This window comes from Mauremys reevesii, linkage group 8 (genome assembly GCF_016161935.1).
Source record: "Mauremys reevesii isolate NIE-2019 linkage group 8, ASM1616193v1, whole genome shotgun sequence".
In the NCBI taxonomy this organism is placed as follows: domain Eukaryota; kingdom Metazoa; phylum Chordata; order Testudines; family Geoemydidae; genus Mauremys; species Mauremys reevesii.
In genome coordinates this window covers 482,626-504,874 of record NC_052630.1, presented here as the reverse complement: position 1 = coordinate 504,874, position 22,249 = coordinate 482,626, and the positions used below count along the sequence as shown (strand labels likewise).

The 22,249-nt window shown below is 48.4% G+C and overlaps 2 protein-coding genes and 1 long non-coding RNA gene across 16 annotated transcripts in view; 2 read left to right on the top strand and 1 right to left on the bottom strand.

Moving 5' to 3' along the window:
* Positions 1 to 1,765, top strand: part of LOC120370941 — a 108,866-nt gene extending 107,101 nt beyond the window's left edge. For 3 of the 7 annotated variants that reach the window (XR_005584064.1, XR_005584063.1, XR_005584065.1), the window contains exons 6-7: positions 672 to 834; positions 1,304 to 1,764. This is a non-coding gene — a long non-coding RNA (uncharacterized LOC120370941). Of the gene's footprint in view, positions 1 to 671; positions 835 to 1,303 lie in introns of all 7 variants that reach the window. The other 4 variants (XR_005584068.1, XR_005584067.1, XR_005584069.1 and 1 more) reach the window with 3 other exon arrangements.
* Positions 1,766 to 2,447: 682 nt separating this feature from the next.
* Positions 2,448 to 13,820, bottom strand: CDC25C (cell division cycle 25C). Of its 5 annotated transcripts, none has more exons than XM_039486297.1 (15): positions 13,546 to 13,819; positions 12,484 to 12,575; positions 11,292 to 11,331; positions 8,075 to 8,108; positions 7,810 to 7,896; positions 7,411 to 7,488; positions 6,806 to 6,943; positions 6,262 to 6,345; positions 5,799 to 5,954; positions 5,033 to 5,134; positions 4,477 to 4,539; positions 3,932 to 4,030; positions 3,652 to 3,785; positions 3,414 to 3,525; positions 2,448 to 3,092 (listed from the first exon to the last, which is right to left on the bottom strand). In XM_039486297.1, exons 1-15 carry the CDS (start codon positions 13,731 to 13,733, stop codon positions 2,952 to 2,954), a joined length of 1,548 nt encoding a protein of 515 aa, XP_039342231.1. In that variant the 5' UTR covers positions 13,734 to 13,819; the 3' UTR covers positions 2,448 to 2,951. The 5 variants fall into 5 exon arrangements, with proteins under 5 accessions (XP_039342231.1, XP_039342233.1, XP_039342232.1 ...); XM_039486299.1 differs by having other exon boundaries at positions 11,292 to 11,325; XM_039486298.1 differs by having other exon boundaries at positions 5,799 to 5,951; positions 13,546 to 13,818.
* A 288-nt stretch (positions 13,821 to 14,108) lies between these two features.
* LOC120370940 (oocyte-specific histone RNA stem-loop-binding protein 2-like) lies at positions 14,109 to 22,230 on the top strand. Of its 4 annotated transcripts, none has more exons than XM_039486304.1 (7): positions 14,112 to 14,241; positions 15,179 to 15,256; positions 19,744 to 19,842; positions 19,920 to 20,024; positions 20,360 to 20,518; positions 21,222 to 21,342; positions 21,688 to 22,230. In XM_039486304.1, the coding sequence occupies exons 1-7, from the start codon at positions 14,195 to 14,197 to the stop codon at positions 21,805 to 21,807; spliced, it is 729 nt and encodes a 242-aa protein (XP_039342238.1). In that variant the 5' UTR covers positions 14,112 to 14,194; the 3' UTR covers positions 21,808 to 22,230. The 4 variants fall into 4 exon arrangements, with proteins under 4 accessions (XP_039342240.1, XP_039342239.1, XP_039342238.1 ...); XM_039486307.1 differs by having other exon boundaries at positions 14,178 to 14,241; positions 15,217 to 15,256; XM_039486306.1 differs by lacking the exon at positions 19,920 to 20,024 and having other exon boundaries at positions 14,109 to 14,241.
* The last annotated feature ends 19 nt before the right edge of the window (positions 22,231 to 22,249 follow it).

Here is a 22,249-nt window from a genome sequence, read left to right as displayed (position 1 = left end):
ATCAGGTGCTGCAGTGACTCTGCCAGGAGAGACTGAGGTACAGGCGTCTCCCCGACAGCAGGACTTTGAACCACAACACAGCTGCTATGTCCACAGAGGCAGCATCCTCCAAATTAAGTCCCTGGCAGTAGGGTTTTTGGAAGTTCTCATTCCTTTGCTTTATCTTCTTACAGACATCAGCCCCCATTCCTCCCTGCCGAGTAGATTTCAACCAACCTTTCAACCATTAGTTTAATTATATTTACTGAGTACCCTCAGCATGTTTAGGCTATGTCTGCACAGGGAGGAAAAAAAACATGTCTGGGCTGAGTCAGCTAACTCAGGCTAAGGGGGCTCAAAAATCACTGTATAGATACTCACACTGGACCCCAAGCTCTGTGACCCTGAGAGGGGAAACTAGTGACGGGATTTATGTAAGCTCATTCTACAGGTAACTCGTTCCTCCTAAGAGACACCTGCAGCTCCTGGATCCATAGATGACAAGATGAACTCTGCACCTGGGGACACCTTGGACGGTCAGCTAGGGGAATAAAGAGAACAGGCTGAGTTAGATGCAATGTACTGAAAAAGTCCAATTTCAGAGGTGTTTGCCCCTAGCTCCTGCAGAAGCGTGTAGGAGCAGAGAGGCTCCCTCATAGCACGTCTGTATGCACTTTGCTCTCCCATCCCAGGGAGCCAGCTTACTACAGAATGGGAGATGAAACCTGGAAAAGAAAAAAAGCCAAACCACAACTTAGTCCCAAATGCCCAATCACTAGGAGGAAACATTCACAGCAAGGCAGCAGGGTGAGGCGGATCAGAGACACCACAGGAACCTGGCACTGGCTCTTCTTGGTGAGTATGAAGGATATGGTGTAAAGCTCCTGTACTGGGCCCCCAGTGGAGGGAAGAGTTCCCTTGCATCCAGCCCCTGGAGAAGTCACAAGAACTGCAGGGATGCCCCCATTCTCTGTGCTTCCCCCCTGCACTGTTTCATGGAGCATAGGCACTGGTGTTGACACCCCTTCCCAGATATCAGATAGGCCTAGAGTCCAGCTGACAATGGGGACCGTCGCCATCTCTTCACCTTCACTGAATTGCAGCAGCGCCATCTGGTGGAATTGTTTCTCTTAGCAGCCGCTTTGTGCTCTTCCCCAGGCCTGCTCCCCCTGTACCCCAGTAAGCTTTACAGACAGCTTAAGGAGCTGGCCTTGTAAGACAGCATGGGATAGGCTAAACAGCTCTTCCGTCCAAGCAAACACAGAGGTGGAGCTGTGCTTAGAGTCAGGACACTACAAGAATTTATTCCTGTCTTTGATCTTAGTTACAGAGGCTGTGCAGAAAGAAAGCTTGCGTCCCTCAGAGCCGAAGGAAGGTCTTTGGATTTTCTGTTGCTCCCAGATTGGCTTGGATAGATTGAAAGAAGTAAATGTGAACTCACCCAATCTTTCCTGCTCTTTGTAGGCCCCAGAGCTATTGCTTTTTGGGAGCAGAAGGAACGAAGTAGAAGCTACTGACAATGTAAATAGCAAACAAACTAACATTTCCTCACAGTAGGTAAATTCAAAATTCTAACACACAGAAAAATAGCACAGGTTGTGTCCAAGACCACACACTGTCCCCACTCTCAGGCCAATGCCATCTCCTCTATATCATGCCTTTTCTAGTCTACACTGCGGCTCTTTGGAGCTGGGGCCATCTCTTACTGGGCTGTAAAGCAGTACACACTCCTCTACTGTATGGAGAATATTTGTCTTTCAATTAGCATCAGTATTTATTTGCCTGGGTCATCGTTTCCCTCAAGAACAAGACTGCCTGTTTTATACATTCTCAATGTCCATGCAAAATCGAACTGGGACATAAGGATTTCTAGCCCAGGGCTCCATCTAGCCCAGGGCTCCTGCTAGAGAGTGCCCCTGCTATAAGCTTCAGAGGAAGGTGCAAAAAAACCCATAATGGACAATTTTGGAATAACCTGCCCCCCCCAGGAAGTTTCTTCCTAATTTTGGCAGTTGGCATGTGCCTTGAAGGAGGATTCATATTTCTCCTAACAGGATGTTCTCCTTATCCATATAAATGGTTAACTCCCCCTCTTTATGGGTGGGAATTTCAAACTTGTCTTTTCCCCAACATTCTAAATGGAGATAATGGTAGAAGTCAAAATCCTAGTGAGCCAGGCAGGAAGCAAAGATTTGCATATGTGATTTGATAGCTGCTGTTCATCAATTCCTTAACTGACTGAGGTGCTAATAAGGATGCAGGAGAGATGTCATCTGATTGGTTAACATAAGTGTTAACCTTATAGAGGCTTAGACATCACAGGACTTCTCAGCCAATCACAGGCCAGGATTTGGCATCTGTTTAGTCACCCATGGGCTTCTGCCACAAGATGATTTCACAATATCCTAATGGCACAAATGGGTGGGAGTCACCAGGCTGGAGGGACAGGGAGAGCTGTTCAAATCAAGCACTTTGGTATCTGTTTATTCTGTCACTAAAAAGAGACAATTAAATGCAAAACCTAGAGTAACAGTGAAGAGAAACATGGAGGTTCCTGCTAGAAGCAGGGAGATAGAAAAAGGAGTCAAAGGTCAGGCTGTGACATACCCTGCTCTGCAATGGCTGGGCACAACATTGAGAGGCAGCCTAGAACCTGGCCCACACTGTGCCTTCCATGTGAAGGAGCCCGCCAGTTTCCTTAAAGACTGCTAGGTCCACCCGGGTCATGCTCAGCCACAGTCTTTCCAAAATGCAGCATCAAGAATCAAGACCTTTTCAACCAGCCTTCCTGTAGCATTTGTTAGCATCTGAAGTGGCTGAAGGTGGCTGCAGTTTACACAGGACAAGGCAGGTTCCCACTTTCCAACCTCTGACTGTCACTGAGTGACCCACTTCCAAGAGAAAAAAAGACTGTTGCTGTGCAAGGCAGAGCCCTTCCAAGCAGTTCCCACTCAAGGCTGCTGCCTCTGCCCTCACAACTTCATGAGACGCGTGATTTGGTTGCGTCTCCTCCGGTCTCCAGCCCACAACTTGCTCTTGGTACGGAATTTCAGCAACTCTGCTTTGTAGTCCTGGTGGTGCATTGGACAGTAGTCCTGGGGTTCACATAGCTCCTGAGAAGGGAAGGGAAGAGAGATTATCTAGCTAGAGCAAGGGAACCCTAGCAAGCCCATCTAGACAATTCCAATGGCAGGAGCTGGTTCTGCTGTGTTCTCAGTGTTTCTTTGGTTTCACCTCACTGGTAACCAACACCTAGTAGTGGGAAGTGGGGCACAGTCTAGTGGTCTAAGCACAGCAATGGAAGCCAGGAACTCAGTTCTAATCCCACTGCTAACATTGACTTTTCTGACTTGCTGTGGCCTTGAGGCAAGTCAGCCCCCATCTCAGAAGGTCTGAGACTCCTTATCCCCACCAGTTGGATGCCCTGCCATTACCATGTACTCAGGGAAGAACTCCTTGTAGCCTCCCTTCAGGACGTAGAGCTCAGGATAGTGCAGCGCAGGGTACTCATTCATGGCTCGATCTTCCGCCCTCAGATAGCGGCACCTTCAAACAGCAACATGTGGAGCTAAGTCAGACAGGCAGCAGCAGGAGTTATTTCAGCAAGGAGCACCCACCCCCTGCTAGCAGCTGCCTTTTCCCAAGCTCTGACCAGACAGGACCTGCACTCACATCTTGGGGCCCCGTTCTGAGGAGAATTCACAGTGGAACACAAGGACAATGCGTTTCTGTGGCATGGATGGGAACAGAGGCTTCTTCAGCAAGAATTCAAAGACATCTTCCTGCCTGTGAAAGTTCAGAGCCCCCTGCAGTGCATAAAAGGGCAGGAGGGGAGGGAGAAAGATTGATTCTCAGCAACACATGGGGATATCAACAGCCAGGTGTGGCTCATCACAGACACCTGGTGCCCCTGCTCAGTTCCACCCTACTTCAGACTCCCCAGTTCCCTCACCTTTATGTGCCCCCCCAGATACTCATAGGGGTAGCGACAGTCGATGATGTAGAATGTCTCAATCAAGCTTTGGAATTGCCCAAAGAGAAGAGCAGCCACCTGTAAAGGATCCAATTTACACTTAAAGGATTCAACAATGAGGAGCAGCTCCCAGCTACACAACTTCCCCTTCTGAGACAGAAGGGCTCTTCTTGTCAGGCCAGCAAGAGGCACAAGCTGTGTGCAGCAGGGATCACTCAGCCAAAATACAAGAGAATGTTCAAGTGATGCTTGTGGCTGGAAAAGGGCCTGGCTAGTTATGCTCTAGTGCTAACAAGCTTTGAAGGCTGGATTAAGGAGTCTTTCTCCACATTCATGCAGTCAAGACTTGAACCAGGGTTCATAAGCAGCAGCTTCAACAGGCAGGTCAAACAGCCCTCACCAAGCAGCTCTCAGGAGGAACACACAAGGATGTTGGAGGGGAGGGAGAGGCATAGCTAGGAGCACAGGCACGCTTGGGGTGGGGAAGGACACAGTTACAGACATGGGAGGAGGCCATTGCTCACAGTCTCCGGGGTGATGTATCTCAGATCCTGTTGCCTTCCTGTCACTGTCGGCAGCGCATACACCTAGAGAGACACTCTCAGTCCAGCTCAGAATCATAATAGCTGCAAGGCCCCTGCTCTTCTAGATCCTGAAACTCAGACTGGTTTCCACCCCCCAGGCCCTGTGGTGACTGTCCCTGTATCCTTCACCCCCCGTCCACTCAACCCACCCACATTCTCCATCCTCTGATTAAATCCATAAATGTTTCTTTGAGCACAGGATTCCTGTGTTTGCTAAGAGATATTGCTCTCTGATCCTTGATTTACCTGCCACCTCCCTGGGGGCATCAGGATTTGATTCTGAATCAAAGATTGTTTAACATGTAGAAACCAAACCAGCTCCCTAGGAGTGTCTCTGGGGGTTACGGCCTAGGATTCTCATCCCGCTGCTGTGCAGCAAGGAAAATAACCAGCTCTGCACATCAGTATTAGGTGGCTCCTTCTCCCACGTCAAGGCATACCCCTTCTGAGAGCTGGAAGGCTGCTCAGGGCACAGGGGGCTGGAGCAGACACAGACCTTAGAGAAGTCCCCAATGAGCTGTCGGAAGCCATAGTCCTGATCAAGAACTTTGACAATTTCCATGTCTGAGAGTGAGGCCGTCTTCTTCAGAGTTGTGCCCTGCAACCAACCAGGAAGCCATCAGCAATGCACAAGCCAACCAGTCCCTAACCAGCTACTCCACTGTGTGGCTCTGCCCATATGGGCTGGGCAACACCCGTCTTACAGTTTCCCCAAAGCAAAGGCTGGACTACCCCCTCCAAAGCCCCTGGCATAAGAACGGCCAGACTGGGTTAGACAGTGGCCAATGCCAGGTGCCCCAGAATGAACAGGACAGGTAATCATCAACTGATCCATTCCCTATCGCCCATTTCCAGCTTCTGGCAAACAGAGGCCAGGGACACCATCCCTGCCCATGCTGGCTAATAGCCATTGATGGACCTGTCCTCCATGAACTTATCTAGTTATTTTTTGAAGCCTGTTATAGTCTTGGCCTTCATAACATGCTCTGGCATATCCCCCCTTAGTCATCTCTTTTCCAAGGTGAAAAGTCCCAGTCTTATTAATTTCTCCTCATATGGAAGCTGTTCCGTACCCCAATCATTTTTGTTGCCCTTTTCTGAACCTTTTCCAATTTCAATATATCTTTTTGAGATGGACAGACCACATCTGCACGTAATATTCAAGATGTGGACGTACCATGGATTTATATAGAGGCAGTATGATATTTTCTGTCTTATCTATCCATCCCTTTCTTAATGATTCCCAGGTCTGGCTCCCTTACCTGCTCCAGCTCCTCATAGACATGGCTGCGTCTCAGTTTCCCCTTGACTGGAGTTTCATTGTCCTGGCATCTCACTATTCGCTTCAGCACTGGTCTGTCCAACTTCTCTGGCATGGACGGTGAGCGGTACAGGCGACTTCTGTTGATAGAGACCTGCTTGGAGACAGACAAGAGGGAAAGGAAAGGCAAGTCACAAGGGGGCGCCATCTCCCCAGCTCAACACTCTTGGAGCAATACTCCCTGCCCGGAAGCCTGGGTTGCAGACGCCCATCCCTATAAAGCCCTTTTTGGAGCTGGAAACAGAGCAGCTCTTCCTAGAATATCAATAAGTGGATAGTGAGCAATGCCAGCCCAAGCAGCACCCCCAAGTCCAAGAATGATTTTTGCCCTGCAGGATACAAGCTTTGCCCAGACACCTGGGCAGGTCTGATTTAATGATGTATTAGTAGGTAAGCTCACTCACTTCACTGACATTGATGTCCTGTGTGAGGAGGGGTCCAGAGAGCAGGATAGCCATGCTGGAGGACAGGTTCCCAGCCACTCGTTTCTGGGGGGCAGAGAAACAGCATTAACCACAAGCACAACTCACCTGAAATCACTGTCAGGCATCCAGTGACCAAGAGTAACCTGTAGCTGTGTGCTGCTGTGCCCAGTGATGGAGGGAGGACACACAGCTAGAGATCTGCTAGTGTCCAGGAGGGCTGCTCTCCACATCCCAGATAGCTCCCCTCCTCCAGCTGTGGGAAGGGGAGAGTTGAGCTCTGCATCTTCTCCCAGTGGAGCTCAGGCTGCCAATACTTTAGCTGGACAAACACTACCAAAGCTGTCCAGGTCCCAAGAAACATCCAGAATGCTCCCAAACACCTGCTGTCTCTTAGTAGCCTGTCAGTCCAGTCCAGTCCAGGACAGACTCTGAAGTGTCTACTTCCCCAGCCTGTGAACTGCTCCATGAAGCACACAGTGCACTACATGCAGGGCAGATGACGACTATGCTTGGCTCCTCTCACCTCCTTGTCTTCTTGTTCATTGGGGAAGAGCTCTTCAAAGCTATCCAAATTCTCTGCCATTCTGCGTGGATGTGGTGCCACTGCAGCAATTGGGCTGCCCAAATCTTTCACTTCACACTCCTCCAAGCCCCCTGCATCCTGACACGGGAAGAGATGGAGTTAGAGTCCTGCAACAGTGCCTTGTTCCCACCCAGGCAAGCTGCACTGCAGATCTCAGACCTGCTCTGCCATGCTGTCCAGTGCCACCCATTGACAGTAACTCCTGATGGTTGAGAATCAGACTCCATATGGTCAGTCTGTTAACTAATCCCAAAGAGTACTGCCTAGGGCTGTTGCACAGCAGACTTCCCTGACTGCCCCAGCGTCAAACCAATTCACAAGCCTGTGACCTCTCTGATTCCTGCTCTCCACAGAAAGCAGGGCTTCAGACAAGGCACAGACAGTGCCTCTCATCAGAAAAGGGAGATCTGACCCAGACTGCTCCCCTCCTCCACATCTCAGAGGAAGGCTCATCCCCATCCAGCCCTGTCTATCATTGGCATTATCCTCTCCACACTCACCGTATCAGGCCATTGGATACTGAGAAGCCTGAAGCATTAACTCACCAGCTGAGCTATCGCTCTCTTTCGAAACAGCAGGGACCTAGGCATTTGCCACCCTGGGCGCTTAAACCAGCCGCCCTCCTGAAACAAGAGAAAGGGAAAGGGGCCTTGAGCTGAGAGCTAGCCACATCCACCACCTCCAGGGTCAAGAACCTAAGACAGTTTCAAACCTCCCCTGGCATTAAACAGGCACTGGATCTTGGTTAGGAGTAGATTCAGCACCACAGTTAGTGCGGAAAGAGGAAAGGCAATTTGGGGATCCTAGAGGATTACTCCCTTCCATATTCAGTGCCTGGTAAGGATTCTGTGCTACAGAGCTGCACTACTGACATGTGCTCCCATCTGCCACTACTTCCAGCAAATGCCTGTGCAGCCCCCCGGCCCCATCCAGCAGGTACTCACGTTTTCCTTGTTCAGGGAGTTGTCTATCTCGTTGCCCTCTCGATGCATGGAGCCCGGGGAACTTGGTGTGCTGCAGAATACCTGGGGCTACAATGCACAGAAAGGATCGTTCACTGGGTCAATGGTAAACATGAGGCCTGCAGTCAGTGTTCCACTTCACCTAGCCTCCTTACACCAGCCCACAGCATTTCCTGGGCCTGCTCAGATGCCCCAACTCCACCCGGTAACAAAATAACCTGTCTCCCAACGCAGAGGAGTCACTTACCAGGAAAGATTTTACATTCTGCCTCTGTGCCTCTCTGCAGGGAGAAAAACAGCCTGTTAGAGTGTCCTGGGGCTTGCTCTGCTGTCCAGCCTGCACGTCCTCAGGGGGGACCCACCCACTTCAGTATGTCCCTGCAGAACTTATGGCGAATGACAATGCTCAGCACTAACACAGCACCCTGGTGATGCTCAGCGGGTAGGACAGGACAATTATCCCATTTTATGGAAGGGACACTGAGTCTCAGAGAAACAGAATCTCGCCCCTGGCCACATGGTGAGTCACTGGCAGAGCTGGGATTAGAACTCAGGGATCCTGCCCCTCATTTTACAACTCATCCCCCTATTTATGCTGAACAGGACATGGCTGGCCAGCTGCAAACTGTCTCTCTCATATTTCCAGAGTCTTGTGTAAAACCGAGTAAGAAATAATACCACACCCAATACAACTGGTGCTCCCATGGTGACCCTAAAAATCAAGTTTCCACATGACAAAAAACACTGCGTTGTCAGTAGGCTCAGAAAAGAGAAATTGAATTGTTCCCTTCAAAGGCCTCCAGACCCAACACCACCTATCCAGGCCCAGGCAGGACTGAAACCAGAAAACATATGTTCTACATGCGGCCAGCTAAAGACGATGGGGGGAGCCGCTCTAGGCAAGAGCCTGCAGGCTGTCTGTAATCAGCAGGAGGCTGCCTCATGAGAGGAACACGTTGATGAGTGTGTAGGAGAGAAAACAGCCATTTCTGACAGCAGCCTAGCCACATGCACCACCTGGTCTGGAAGTCTCCTGCATGGGTGGGCCGGGCAGGGAAGCAATAAGCTCCCATCTAGGAAACTCTGAACAAAGATTGTTCTCTTGTGTATTGCAGTAGTGCCCAAAGGCCCTGCTTGGGCATCACTGCGCTGGCACTGCCCCAAAGAGCTGAGTCTAATCTGAAATAAGACTTGCCAAGGAGCGTGCCAGACAGAGGAAGGTGTGCATTGTTGGGGGGATGGGATCCGATCCAACCATGGCCATAGGGCTGGATGCTGCACAGTCATCCTGTTAATATTTTACAAACTGCACTCAGCCCAGCCAGCCTTGCTGTCATTGGTCAGTGATCTTGTGCAGGATCTCAGCAGAAGCGGTTCTTGAGGAGGATTTGAGGAAGAAGAGACCAGTGGCCTGCTGTACTAATTTAGATGGAATATGGGCTGAAGGTGTTAACATAACCCAGTCACTGTCCAACATTAAACTCTATTAAACTAGGTCTGGGGTTTGGTATACAGGGACCACAGCCTGCTTAGTACTATGGCAGACACATCATTAAAAATCCTTTTAAATCTTTTATTAAAGATGCAGAAAAGAAGGAAAGCAGTTAGGGCATTTAACATGTAAAGTATTAAGTAAGGTTTTAATTTTAACATCCCTTGTTCCCTTTCCTGTTAGCTGTAGAGAGTTTTAGAAGGAAAAAAACCCTTGTGTGACAGTCTATTCAATGGTATCAAAGGTGAACTAGATAGTACTTAGTCCTGCCATGAATGCAGGGGACTAGACTAGATAACCTCTCAAGGTCCCTTCCAGTCCTATGATAATTACTGTCTTCTTTGGTAAGAGTGAAAAAGTTAGTTGAGATGAGCTGGAGCTATTGTTGTTGCTACTTCTGTTAAAGTCCTAAACTGTCCCTTTGGGGAAAAGAAAATAAAATAAGTTAGTTGAGATTAATGACAGCTGCAGCAACAGCTCCAGTTTAAATCCAATCTTGTTTCATCTCAGTTGGTGGTTGGGAGTCAGCTGGAGCTGCTCTGGGTGGCAATGTAGTCTGGCTCAGTCTGGTCAGGACATTGCTCAGGATTAGGGTAATAGAAGCTCAGAAACCCAGGAGATGGTGGGGGTAACAGCCATGATGGCAAAGCTTGCTTCCATTTGTTCTTCCATCTGTCCTTCTCTAGTTTCTTCCCCAAATCTCTTTCTTTAAGGACCCATAAAGGAAACAGTGGGTAAAATAGCTGTTGTAATAACTGGCCCTACAACTTTACCCTAACTGTACGAAAGTTCTAAGATGTTACCTGTCATAACAGATGTTAATGAGAGTAGGTCAAATTGTTTTCAGTAAGGAATGTTTATTATTTAGTCCACCAGTTAGGGCTAGTTTCTGACATACCAATTTTGATTACTTAATTTCTGGTTCCACAGGCATGATTTTAATATAGTCCTTGAGTTATAGCAAAGTTGCCTTTTTGTTTAGACTAATTCAGTTTTTCTGTATCCCTTTTGTATCTTGTCCCATCAACATTTGTTGTTATTGGCTATTGTCACATATTATGAACATTTTTATACTTACTACAGTTGAGCTCATAATTAAGAGTAAATTTGTAGGCCTAATTATTACTACAGGCCTTCAGATTTACTCAGAGATCTTTTTTATTTTACCTTGCTGCTCTTTTCACATGTGAGCACAGCAATGCAGATATACACCAGAAATGGTGCCTGCCTGACCGTGCTGGAGACTAGCCACAGAACAGGTACTGTATGGACAGCTGCAGCACAGAACTTCACTTCACCCCCTCGCACGCCTCAATCATGTTTTGGAAGGATCCCATCAAAGCGAATTCAATTACTGTAGCCCATTTACTCCTTGGTCTCTCCATTGAGGCTGCTGACAAAGCAGTGTTCTTTTGTGATGTGAAAACCTCTCAACTAGGAACTGGGCTGACTCGGTTTAAAAAAAACACACAATGCTCATTTCACATGAGAACTAGAGCCACGGAATAGAAACTACTTTTGGTTACTACTAACGGTAGCCAGATCTGAACAGCTGATTGGAGGTGAAGGAGTCCATATTATTACTGACCCTCTCTGTAAATTAATGGTGGTTATGATTACATAGAGTTCAAAAGGAAAAGGATTGCAAAGACTCAGCAGCTGGAAAGGAAAGATTTGCATGACATGGCACATGGTGCACTCCATCTAGAACCTAAATGTTAACACTCCTTGCTTAACTACACAGTATCTTCCAGCCAGGAGCCACTCACATTTTATAAAGATAAGAAGACTGTCTGGACAGGACAGGAAAGATCCCTGCTACTTTTGAGAGGGAATCTCTTCCTTAGCCCAAGCGTGGTATGTATTGCCATTTCAGAGCATATCATTCTTCATCTGATCTGGCTTATTAACAGGAACTACAGATACTGTAGTGATGAGTGCTCATAGAAGAGCCCTGATATACAGAACTTACAGTCCATCCTGAGGGCCTGATGAGTCCACCCGACCTGCAACTGAAGAGAGATAAGCCAGCAAAACACAGTGGGCATGAGCATGGAGAATAAAGTAGGAGCAATTATGTGAAATGAAGAAAAGGCATCTAGAGTCCCCAGTGGCCAACATTCTATGACTATCCAAGATGGGATATTAGACAGAAAAGGATAATGGTAGGCTGAATATCAGGAACACCTCCTAGTGAGGAGACCAAGGCTGTGGAATGGTCTCCAGGAAGTAACTGGAGACATTTTAAACTACAGTGGGAAAAAAAATCTAGAAATTATACAGCAGGGCTCAGTATTGCACAGTCCCGAGGGATGGATGAGACAAACGTGAAGATGTTGAAATTCACAAAATAAATCAGAAGCAAACGCTGCTTTACTCAACTTGTTCAAGGAAGACTATATTTGTAACCTTCATTTTTAAGGCACAGTGAGATGGGGATGTGCTCCACTAATATTGCTGATGTGTTGCAACAACATCCCTAGATTTATGTAAACTGTAAAGACCAATTATCCAATGTGCCAATGCTTTCCATGCTTTGGCAACAGCACAGTTAGAGAACAGTTCAAGAGAGCATTCTAGAAGAATAGATACAACAGCCAATCTTTTCACTATAAGGATGGCGGAGTCCTTTCCACCTGGCTAGGCTGTGAAGCCTCATCCTTCTGGAAGCTGGGCTCCTTTTGGACTGTCTCCTATTGAAGGGGTGTACAGCTGGAGTTGAGGATTCAGAGAGTCTTGGCACCATTATTAACAATTACAAGCACTGACTGTTGGAAATGGCTAGTCAGGTGAGTTGCAGCTACTGCCTATACTATGCAAAAATGTGCTTGTTTTACTTGTCTTCATCTAACCACAACCCATCTATCTGTTTAAGACACATGTTGAATCTTTTCATAATCCGTGAATGAGAGAGTTCTCAGGAACTCTATTACTTATTTAACAGCATATTGCAAAATGAGGTACTGGTCCTTGATTGGGACCCCTAGGTAGACATTCCTGCAATACAAAATATACAATAAAATAGTAATAATGGGAAGGAGCTGAGCTGGCTGGCAGTACTAGTTGTAACCAAAATGTTCTTTTGGGTCTTGCCACCAGCATAATAGCAAGCAATAAAACTAGGGCTAAGGCTCAGAATTTTGTCCCAGCCAGTCAGGTCTTACCAGCCATGTCTGGGGAATGGGTGAAATTGAAGGCAGGCATCTCCTCACCACTGCTGAGATCCGACAGATCTAGACAGCACTTTGGCGTATCCCTACAACAACAAATCAAAATCAAAAGTATCGGGATGGGGAAAAAAAACAGGAGTACTTGTGGCACCTTAAAGACTGGGGAAAATTGTGACATTTTTGTAAATCAGCATGTGGACATCAAGGTATGAGACTGCACTGGATCCAACAGCAGGATCTCTGTCAGAACTCTCTTCTGCATCATGCACCTACTTAGAGCCGCCGGAACCATAAGAGGTACCTTCCCCAGCCCTATCCAAAGGGCTCAGAACCTAAACTTTGTGAGCCATTTCTGGAGGTTTTGAGGGTGCCTTTATAAAAAGATGCTGTTCACACCAAGAAATTTTTTTTTTAAATGATTTGCCCTCCCCCTCCCCCCAGAGTTTCTTGCAGAAGCCGGTGCTGGGACAGAGAGTCTTATAGTCCTCTTTGGTTCCTTTTGAGCAGGCCTCGCAGGCATCACAACCTTTAGACTAAAGTTGTTTTCAACACAGTGATGCAAACACTAAACAGCAAGAAAATCCTAAATTTAGGCCTGAATTTATCAACCCTGCCCCCACCCATCAAGAGCAAGCTGCTGACCCAATCCTTGTAGTAGGAGCACTAGTTGATGTGTTCATGCTGACCCAAGCTGAGCAAAGAGACTGCTCCCCCCCCCCCCGCCCTTTTCCAATGCTACCTGCCCTGCCTGGGCCCCTCGCCATGCTGTGGGGAGACCAGAAGCACTATTAGGTCTCTGCCTGCTGGGCAGCCTGAGCGGCAGCTGGATGCAACACCACAGGATTTCAGCATAAGAACAAGCTAGGCTTGCACGCGGCCCCTGTTCTGCTACGGGGCGGGTGCAGGGCAGATGTCCTGTCCGCCAGGGTGGCTGCCAGTCTCTGCCCCGGCACGTCACTCCCGCCTGGGGCTGTTCCGCATCCCAGCTGCCCGTCGGGAGACTCTCCCCGCGCGGCCCCGGCGCCCGGGCGGCCCAGGCGGCCAGACGGGGTTTACCCAGCCACGGTGCTGAGGTTGCTGAAGCCGCGAGCGAGGTCGGTGACCGGGGTGCGGGGCGGGTCCGGGGTGAAGGGCAGGGAGACCTCGGTGTCCCGCAGCAAGTCCAGCACCATCCTGCAGCTGGCTCGGAAGCCGAGACGCGAGCGGGGGCCGCCGGGGGCCCCGGGGGAGAGACTCCCGGCCATGGCGCCGCGGGACCGCCAGCTAGAGCGCCCCCGCCGGGTCCCCGCGCCAGGCCCCGGCTCCGCGGACTTGAATGAAAAGAGAACACTGGGAACTTAAACCTGCCGCCGGATCCCAGCCAATCACAGAGATTGTTGACGACCGTAGCCAATCAGGGCGACCGGGGGACGGGACCAAACACAAGAGTCGCTCTCTGATTGGGTAATCTCCGCGTGATCGAGCGAAGTGAGAACCTATTGGGGGAGAGAATGGTGGGCGGGACGTTTGCTATTGCTATTGGACGGATGTAAGGGGTTCCGTCCATATCTAGCGCTTATTGGCTCCGTGAAGCCAATCACCGCCCGCGGGAGCACGTGATTCGTGGGGGCGGGGTCTGTAACTATTAGTGACGGGGGGTGGTACCTATTCGACAGGCAACGCCCGGCCTGGTGACGTGTTTCTGTGCACTCGCACGCCAGTGGCCATGCTGCTAGCGCCTCGCGCTCTGGGTGTCTGGGAGCCACCCCCCCGGTACGGGGCGCGCGGGTGTCCTGGGGCTGTAACGCCCGGGCCGGGCCCCGCTCGCTCCCGTTCCCGCGTGGGGCCAGCCTGGGGGCTCCCCCGCCCCCCGCTCACCAGGGCCGCGCCTCCGGCGGCCCTTGGCGGCGCAGAGACCCGGGCGGCCCCGGGGCGGGGAGCAGCAGGACGGGCCCTGCGCTAGGCCAGACTCGGGCTTTGTCCCGCACCCGACACGCCGCGGCCTGACGTTGCCGTTCCCGGCGCTGTCCCCGAGCGTGGCTGGATGCTCCGGCCGGCAGCCGAGCTGCTGGGAGGCGCCCGCCGGGGCCGGGCCGGGAGGCCCGCCGGGGCCGGGCCGGGGAGCCGCCGGGGCCGGGCCGCGGGAGCCGCCGGGGCGGGGCCGGGGAGCCCGCCGGGGCCGGGCCGGGAGGCCCGCCGGGGCCGGGCCGGGGAGCCCGCCGGGGCTCCTGGGCGTTACTGCGACACACACAGTGAACCCGGCCGGACCGCGGGATACACGTGGCCGCGCTACCTGTCGGTGGCGCTCAGGCTTCGTTCAGCGTCGAGAGGTGCAGGAGCGGGGCCTGCTTGACACCGTGTTTGCGTTACTTCCCGATGCTCGTTAGCCTGTGCCGGGCTGGGCTGGGCTGGCCGCCCTCTTTGGGCTCGGATAATTGAATGTGGAGGCTTTGTCACCCAGAGCCCTTGGCTACCTTCGAAGGTAGTGACCGCGTCCCCTTGGTGTGGAGTCCTTCTCTGAAGCTCAGTTTTTAGCTGACTCAACGTATGTCAGAGAACTGTGTCACGGTGTGGGCGCTGACTAGTCAGAAGTCAGTGTTTTCTATGGGCCGAGGGGTAGGATGGGTCCCTGAGCTAGCTGCCTTGTAGGGAAGGGTTGTGAGCTCTGTCTAGGGTGGAGAATTCATTTTCTTCCATAACTGGCATACAGTTCTCTGTTTCATGACCCTCTTGTTCTTGGATGCGAAGAGCCTGCCTTTGGAAAAGCATCTGTATGTGAAAAAGACAGGTGGGTGGAAACACACGTGGTATGCAGAAGCTTTCTGTCTAGATTATACATAGTTAGCAGACATTTGCCTATAGTCCTAGAGAAAAAATGCATATAATTAATGGGGCAAGAATTCCAAAGAGAAAAGGGAGCTGGTGGTAAGAAATGTCTCTATTTAGGATTATTTCTATGGCTTCAAGGGAGAACATGATGTTTAATGTAGTGAGGCTTGGGAGGAAGAATGAGCAATTTGTGCTGGAAAACACCAAGGGTGAGTTGGATGGAGGCTGACCTGGGCATAAGAACAGCCATCCTGGGTCAGACCAAAGGTCCATCTAGCCCAGTATCCTGTCTTCTGACAGTGGCCAATGCCAGGTGCCCCAGAGGGAATGAACAGATAATCATCAAGTGATCCATCCCATCGCCCATTCCCAGCTTCTGGCAAACAGAGACTAGGGACACCATCCCTGCCCATCATGGCTAATAGCCATTGATAGACCTATCCTCCATGAAAGTGCCTAGTTCTTTTTTGAACTCTGTTGTAGTCTTGGGCTTCATAACATCTTCTGGCAAGAAGTTCCACAGGTGAACCATGCAATGTGTGGGAAAAAAAATACTTCATTTTGTTTTTTTTTAAATCTGCTACCTATTAATTTCATTTGGTGACCCCTAGTTCTTGTGTTATGACAGAGTAAATAACACTTCCTTATTTACTTTCACCACACTAGTTATGATTTGATAGTCCTCTATCATATCCCCCCCTTAGTCATCTCTTTTCCAAGATGAATAGTCCCAGTCTTATTAATCTCTTGTCATACAGAAGCTGTTCCATCCCCCTAATCATTTTTGTTGCCCTTTTTGGAACCTTTCCCAACTCCCAATATATTTTTTTGAGATGGGGTGATCACATCTGCATGCAGTATTCAAGATGTGGGTGTATCATGGGTTCATATAGAAGCAATATGATATTTTCTGTCTTACCATCTATCGCTTTCTTAATGATTCTCAACATTCTGTTTGCTTTTTTGACTGCCACTGCACATTGAGTAGATGTTTTCAGAGAACTAACCACTATGACTCCAAGATTTCTTTCTTGAGTGGTAACAGCCAATTTATACCCCAGCATTTTATATATATATATAGTTGGGATTATGTTTTCCAATGTGTATTACTTTGTGTTTATCAACATTGAATTTCATCTGCCATTTTGTTGCCCAGTCACCCAGTTTTGTGAGTTCCCTTTGTAACTCTTCACCACTATTTAACGTCTCTCTGTTCTGAAAACTGACCATTTATTCCTATCCTTTGTTTCCTATCTTTTAACCAGGTTTCAGGGAGGTAGCTGTGTTAGTCTGTATCAGTAAAAATAACTAGGAGTCCTTGTGGCACCTTAGAGACTAACAAATTTATTTGGGCATATTCTTTCATGGGATAGAACGCACTTCATCAGATGCATGGAGTGGAAAATACAGTAAGCAGGTATATATATATTACAGCACATGAAAAGATGGGAGTTGCCTTACCAAGTGGGGAGTCAGGGCTAACAAGGCCAATTCAATCAGGGTGGATGTGGCCCATTCCCAGCAGTTGACAAGAAGGTATGAGTATCAACAGAGAGAAAATTATTTTTTTCCCTTTGTTGATATTCACCCCTTCTTGTCAACTATTGGGTTATAGTCCACAAAAGCTTATGCCCAAATAAATTTGTTAGTCTCCAAGGTGCCACAAAGACTTGTTGTTGTTTTATCTTTTAACCAGTTACTGATCCATGAGAGGACCTTCCTTCCTTATCCCATGAGAGTTTACTTTTGCTTCAGAGCCTTTGGTGAGGGACCTTGACAGAGACTTTCTGAAAATCTAAGTAAACTATATCCACTGGATCCCCCTTGTCCACATGTCGTTGACCCCTCTCAAAGAATTCTAGTAGGTTCATGAGGCATGATTTCCCTTTACGGACACCATGTTGACTCTTCCCCAACAAATTATGTTAATCTATGTGTCTGACAATTTTGTTCTTTACTATAGTTTCAACCAGTTTGCCCGGTACAGAAGTCAGGCTTACCGGCCTCTAATTGCTGGGATCTCCTCTGTAGCCCTTTTTAAAAACTGGCATCAGTTTAGCTATTCTCAAGTCATTTGGTACAAAAACTGATTTAAATGATAGGTTACAGACTACAGTTAGTAGTTCTGCAATTTCACATTTGAGTTTCTTCAGGTGAAGAAAGTTGGGTGAATACCATCTTGGGTGATACCATTTGGTCCTGGTGACTTATTACCATTTAGTTTATCAATTTGTTCCAAAACCTCTTCTAATGACACCTCAATCTGGGACAGTTCCTCAGATTTGTCACCTAAAAAGAATGGCTCAGGTTTGGGAATCTCCCTCTCAGCCTCAGCCATGGGGACCGATGCAAATAATTCATTTAGTTTCTCCGCAGTGGCCTTATCGTCCTTGAGTGCTCCTATAGCCTCCCAATCGTCCAGTTGGCCCACTGGGTGTTTAGCAGGCTTCCTGCTTTTCATGTACTTAAAATATTTTTTGCTATTACTTTTTGAGTCTTTGGCTAGCTGTTCTTCAAATTCTTTTTGGGCCTTCCTAATTCTTTTTTTACACCTCATTTGCCGGAGTTTATGCCCCTTTCTATTTTCCTCACTAGGATTTAACATCCACTTTTTAAGGGATTCCTTTTTGCCTCTCACTGCTTCTTTTACTTTGTTGTTTAGCTACAGTGGCACTTTTTTGGTTCTCTTACTATGTTTTTTTAATTTTGGATACACATTTAAGTTGAGCCTCTATTATGTTGTCTTTAAAAAGTTTCCATGCAGCTTGCAGGGATTTAACTTTTTGTGCTGTACCTTTTAATTTCTGTTTACCTAATCGCCTCATTTTTGTGTACTTCCCCTTTCTGAAATTAAATGCTACAGTGTTGGACTGCTGTGGTGTTTTCCCGCCACAGGGATGTTAAATTTCATTATATTACGCTAACTATTACCAAGCGGTCCAGCTATATTCACCTCTTGGACCAGATCTTGTGCTTCACTTAGGACTTGTGGTTTCCAGGACTAGCTGCTCCAAGAAGCAGCCATTTAAGGTGTCTAGAAACTTTCTCTGCATCCTGTCCTGAGGTGACATGTACCTAGTCAATGTGGGGATAGTTGAAATCCCCCATTATTATTGTTTTTTATTTTAATAGCCTCTCTAATCTCCCTGAGCATTTCACAGTCTCTATCACCATCTTGGTCAGGTGGTCGGTAATATATCCCTACTGCTATTCTTATTAATAGAGCATGGAATTACTATCCATAGAATCTCTAAGGTACAGTTTGGTTCATTTAAGATTTTTACTTCATTTGATTCTACGCTTTCTTTCACATATAGTGTCACTCCCCCACCAGCGTGACCTGGTTCACTGACTCAGATACAGCCCTTCTCCCAGTCTCCTTGCCCAGAATTCCCATTGTTGCTCTCAGGAAAGTGGCACTACATATCCCAGTCAAGATGTTGCTGTTGCAAAGTGGAACTCTTGGGTTTAATCTCCCTGTAGCCTTGTAGACACTCAAAAGTCCTGAGGGAGTATGTAAAGCTATGGTAAGATGTGGGGCTATAGATTTAGTTTAGCAGCATTGCTTAGTTGTCATATACTTTTACTCTGACAGTTGAGATCTCATACTATTTACTAAGCACGGACACTTTTTGACCCTGTATAAAACACAGTCCCCCACACTAAGAAGCTTAGTCTAAAAGATAAACAGAAAATAAGATGGGAAGACGGTGTTACATTCAAGTATTTTGCTGAGTCACCATTTTCTGTTTTGTAGACGAGGCTGAAGGGATCCCTGCTGATGGCAATGGGTATTTGGGGATGGGATGAGACCCCTTGACTTGTTCTTATGTCCTTGGCCTGATAGGAAGAGGGGTATAAATCAGCCACTTCTACTTGCTACATTATAGAAATCTGCCAGTTAATGAAGATTTAGCTTAATTGTCAGTTGGCTATTTGACTCTTTTAAAGATATATACATCTGCATTTTTGAGTTTTGTAGATATATAATTGTATCTATTTGACTGTTTTCCTTCCCCCTCCTTTGTAAACTCTGGGGCAAGGACTCTCTCTCTGTGTCTGTATAATATGCAGCACAATGGGGCTCTGATTCTGAGTGGGGGACTGTGAGTCACTGCACTACACATAATAATCTGACAATATGACTAGCTGCCTTGATCATGTATCCTGGGCTTCCGTCAACAGACCCCAGACCTGGCCTGGAGTAATCCTGTTGCCCTCTCAGGAGAGGGCTGACGGGTCTCTGCTTCAGTTCTGAGTTTCAAAGGAATAAATTGTCCCAGAAGCTGAGCTAGATCCTCTGTACCTTTATGATAAGCTGCATTGCCCAGTTTAGTTCTGCTTCCCAGGACCAAACAGATGGCTGGCTAGTCGGATGCAGTGGTCACACCTGGCTGTGACACAAGCAAGTTTATTGTGCAATGAACTTCCTTTTCCTTGGGACAGGCCCTTGTCATCAAAGTCATTCTCTCCTGGAGTTAATATGGTCAGCGTGGGAATTGGCACAAGGCCAGGCCTAGCAAGAGGAGCCAGCTCAGGATTGAGGTGTGTTGGATGCATGCTGACCATGTGGCTTGTCCAGGGCTGACTTTTGTGTCTTTAGTACTATTTCTCTTCACCAGATCTGACACTGAGACAGATGAGACCATCCTGCAGAGGAGACAGAAGCAGATAGACTATGGAAAGAATACTGTTGGCTACCAGCACTTCCTACAACAGGTCCCCAAGTGAGGTGGCCCCTGCCTTTCACCTCCACTTCCCATATAAGCCTGCTGATTCAGACTGTGACCACAGGCTCCCCACCAAGGGAAGTGATACCTGAAACTGACATAAAGTGACTTCCTTCCCTTTGATCCTGCCTAAAGGCAACTTCCTTTCCCTGCCCCCTTTCAAAAGTCCCAGAAACTTGGCATATTCAGGAGCCTTTGGAGCATGTTTCCTACATCCTACTGAGGCCCTATTAGTACCATGCTCCTGCTGCGTTAGGGTGGTCTTGATGCTGGGATGAGGAATGTTTAATAGAAGCACCTGGTCACTGATAAATGTCATGCTTCATTCCAAGGGCCGCTCGGCAGCCAGGGATTCACCCCCGAACTCCAAATAAGTACAAGATATATAGCCGCCGCTCCTGGGACATGCAAGTCAAGCTGTGGAGACGGGCATTGCATGCCTGGGACCCACCAACCCAGCAGCTTCTCCTGTGTGAACAAAGACTTCCAAGGAAAGTGCCTGCCAGTTGCTCTTGGCTCCTCTAGAGTCTTGCAGGACAGAAATTCTTGTAGGGGGAGGAAGGGGCAGAAGCCTAGCAACATGAAACATGGAGGATCCACCCAAATCAATGGGTATCCTTCCCAGCGCTTCCTAGAATCCCTCTGGATATAGTGGCCATTACACTGAGCTGCCCTAGGCAGCAAATAGCTAGAGTGAACGGTATGTTAACATGCCTTGGGGGGCCTGTGAAGCTTGGCACTCTATGGCACTGAGAAGCAGGTATCAGGAGCCTTATACCATAGAAGGGAGGGATTGATGCAAGCAAAACCTACCAGGTGCTCAAATGTCTCAGTGGTGAGCACAGTATACATTTCCCAGTGCTCTGGAAAATGCTTCTCTGTGTTGTATGTGGTGTGTGCTTGCTTTGCCATCACCCTCAGCTGCATGGTGGGCATTGGGGAGAAAAGCACAGGGGGCTGGGACCCCAACTGCTGGGTTTGATGAGAGAGCAAGGACTGTCTCTTCCACCAGTGCTCACTGGAGAGGAGTCCTGACTACCCCTCCCAGCCTGGACACAAGGAGTTGAAGGGTCTGATGATCTCCCCTAAGTTTGAAGCGTGGAGTGGAGTGACAGTGCTGCTCCATGTGATGACCAGTGCTGATCCTGTCCATTGACTGGGTCAGTGTGATTTAAATTGCTGTTTGTTTGCAAGTCAGGAGCTGGTGAGTCTCTCAGGAATGATGGAGACAAACTCTTTGTGCGGCTTCTCAGAAGACTGGCCTGGTGCCCTGAGGACTCTTGAAAATCTGCCAGGAGACACACTGGGCAGACAGGTATTTGGGCTTTGTCTGGGCTTGCTTCCTGCTGGTGACAGGGACTTAGGGCAGCAGTAGGGAATGCTAGTTAATGGTTCGTTGTGGCACGAACACAAGGGTGATCATCAGCTTGTCAGGAGGGGGTACTGTCCATGAGGTGCAGTCTAGAAGTCTTGTGCCTTCCTCTGGACACTCTCTGATGCTGGAAAGTATTGTTGGGGAAGAGGAGAATAGGAGGGAAAGGATCCTCAGGTCTCAGCATCCTCTCCAGAGGGACACTCCCATGCTTTGGATTGCGGGCATGTGCTTCTCACATCAGGTTTTTTTCCTTCCTATTCATTTGTCTGTATCCTGTTTTCACAGTTTGCTGGCCTGTCATCTCCTGGCTGCTCCTCTCCTTGGCTGCCCCAGGTCCACTCCAACTTGCTGCCCTTCCTAGGAAACGCACATACCTGCCCATACTGCTCTTGGATGGGGCTATGAGGAGAGTCCAGAGCATTTTCTGCCTCTGAAATGACAGCATTTGGGGAGTGAGAAGAGCTCAGGCATCAAGTTACATACAGGCCCGGCTGCAAGGCTCTCCTGAGCTCATGGAGGACATGAGATTATCCTGAAGCTTGCCCCTGGGACTGAAAGGGGACTTGGTGTTAGTGTTGAGGCTTGGAGCTGAGCATCAGACCACTTACACAAACAGAGATAACTGCTGTATCTCCTCCCATAGCCCAACTTCCAATGGTATAGAGAGAGTTTCTGTCACCTGAGTACCTGTAATGCCAGCATGCATAGGACTAATTCTTTCTGCTTCCCTTCAGGAATCTGTTTGGTCTCTTGTATTCCAGGGAGATCTATATAGAAGGGGTTGGAAAAAGGGAAACTGAGGTTAATAAAATTTACCAAAAGACTCTGTAACAGCTGCTGGCGGGGT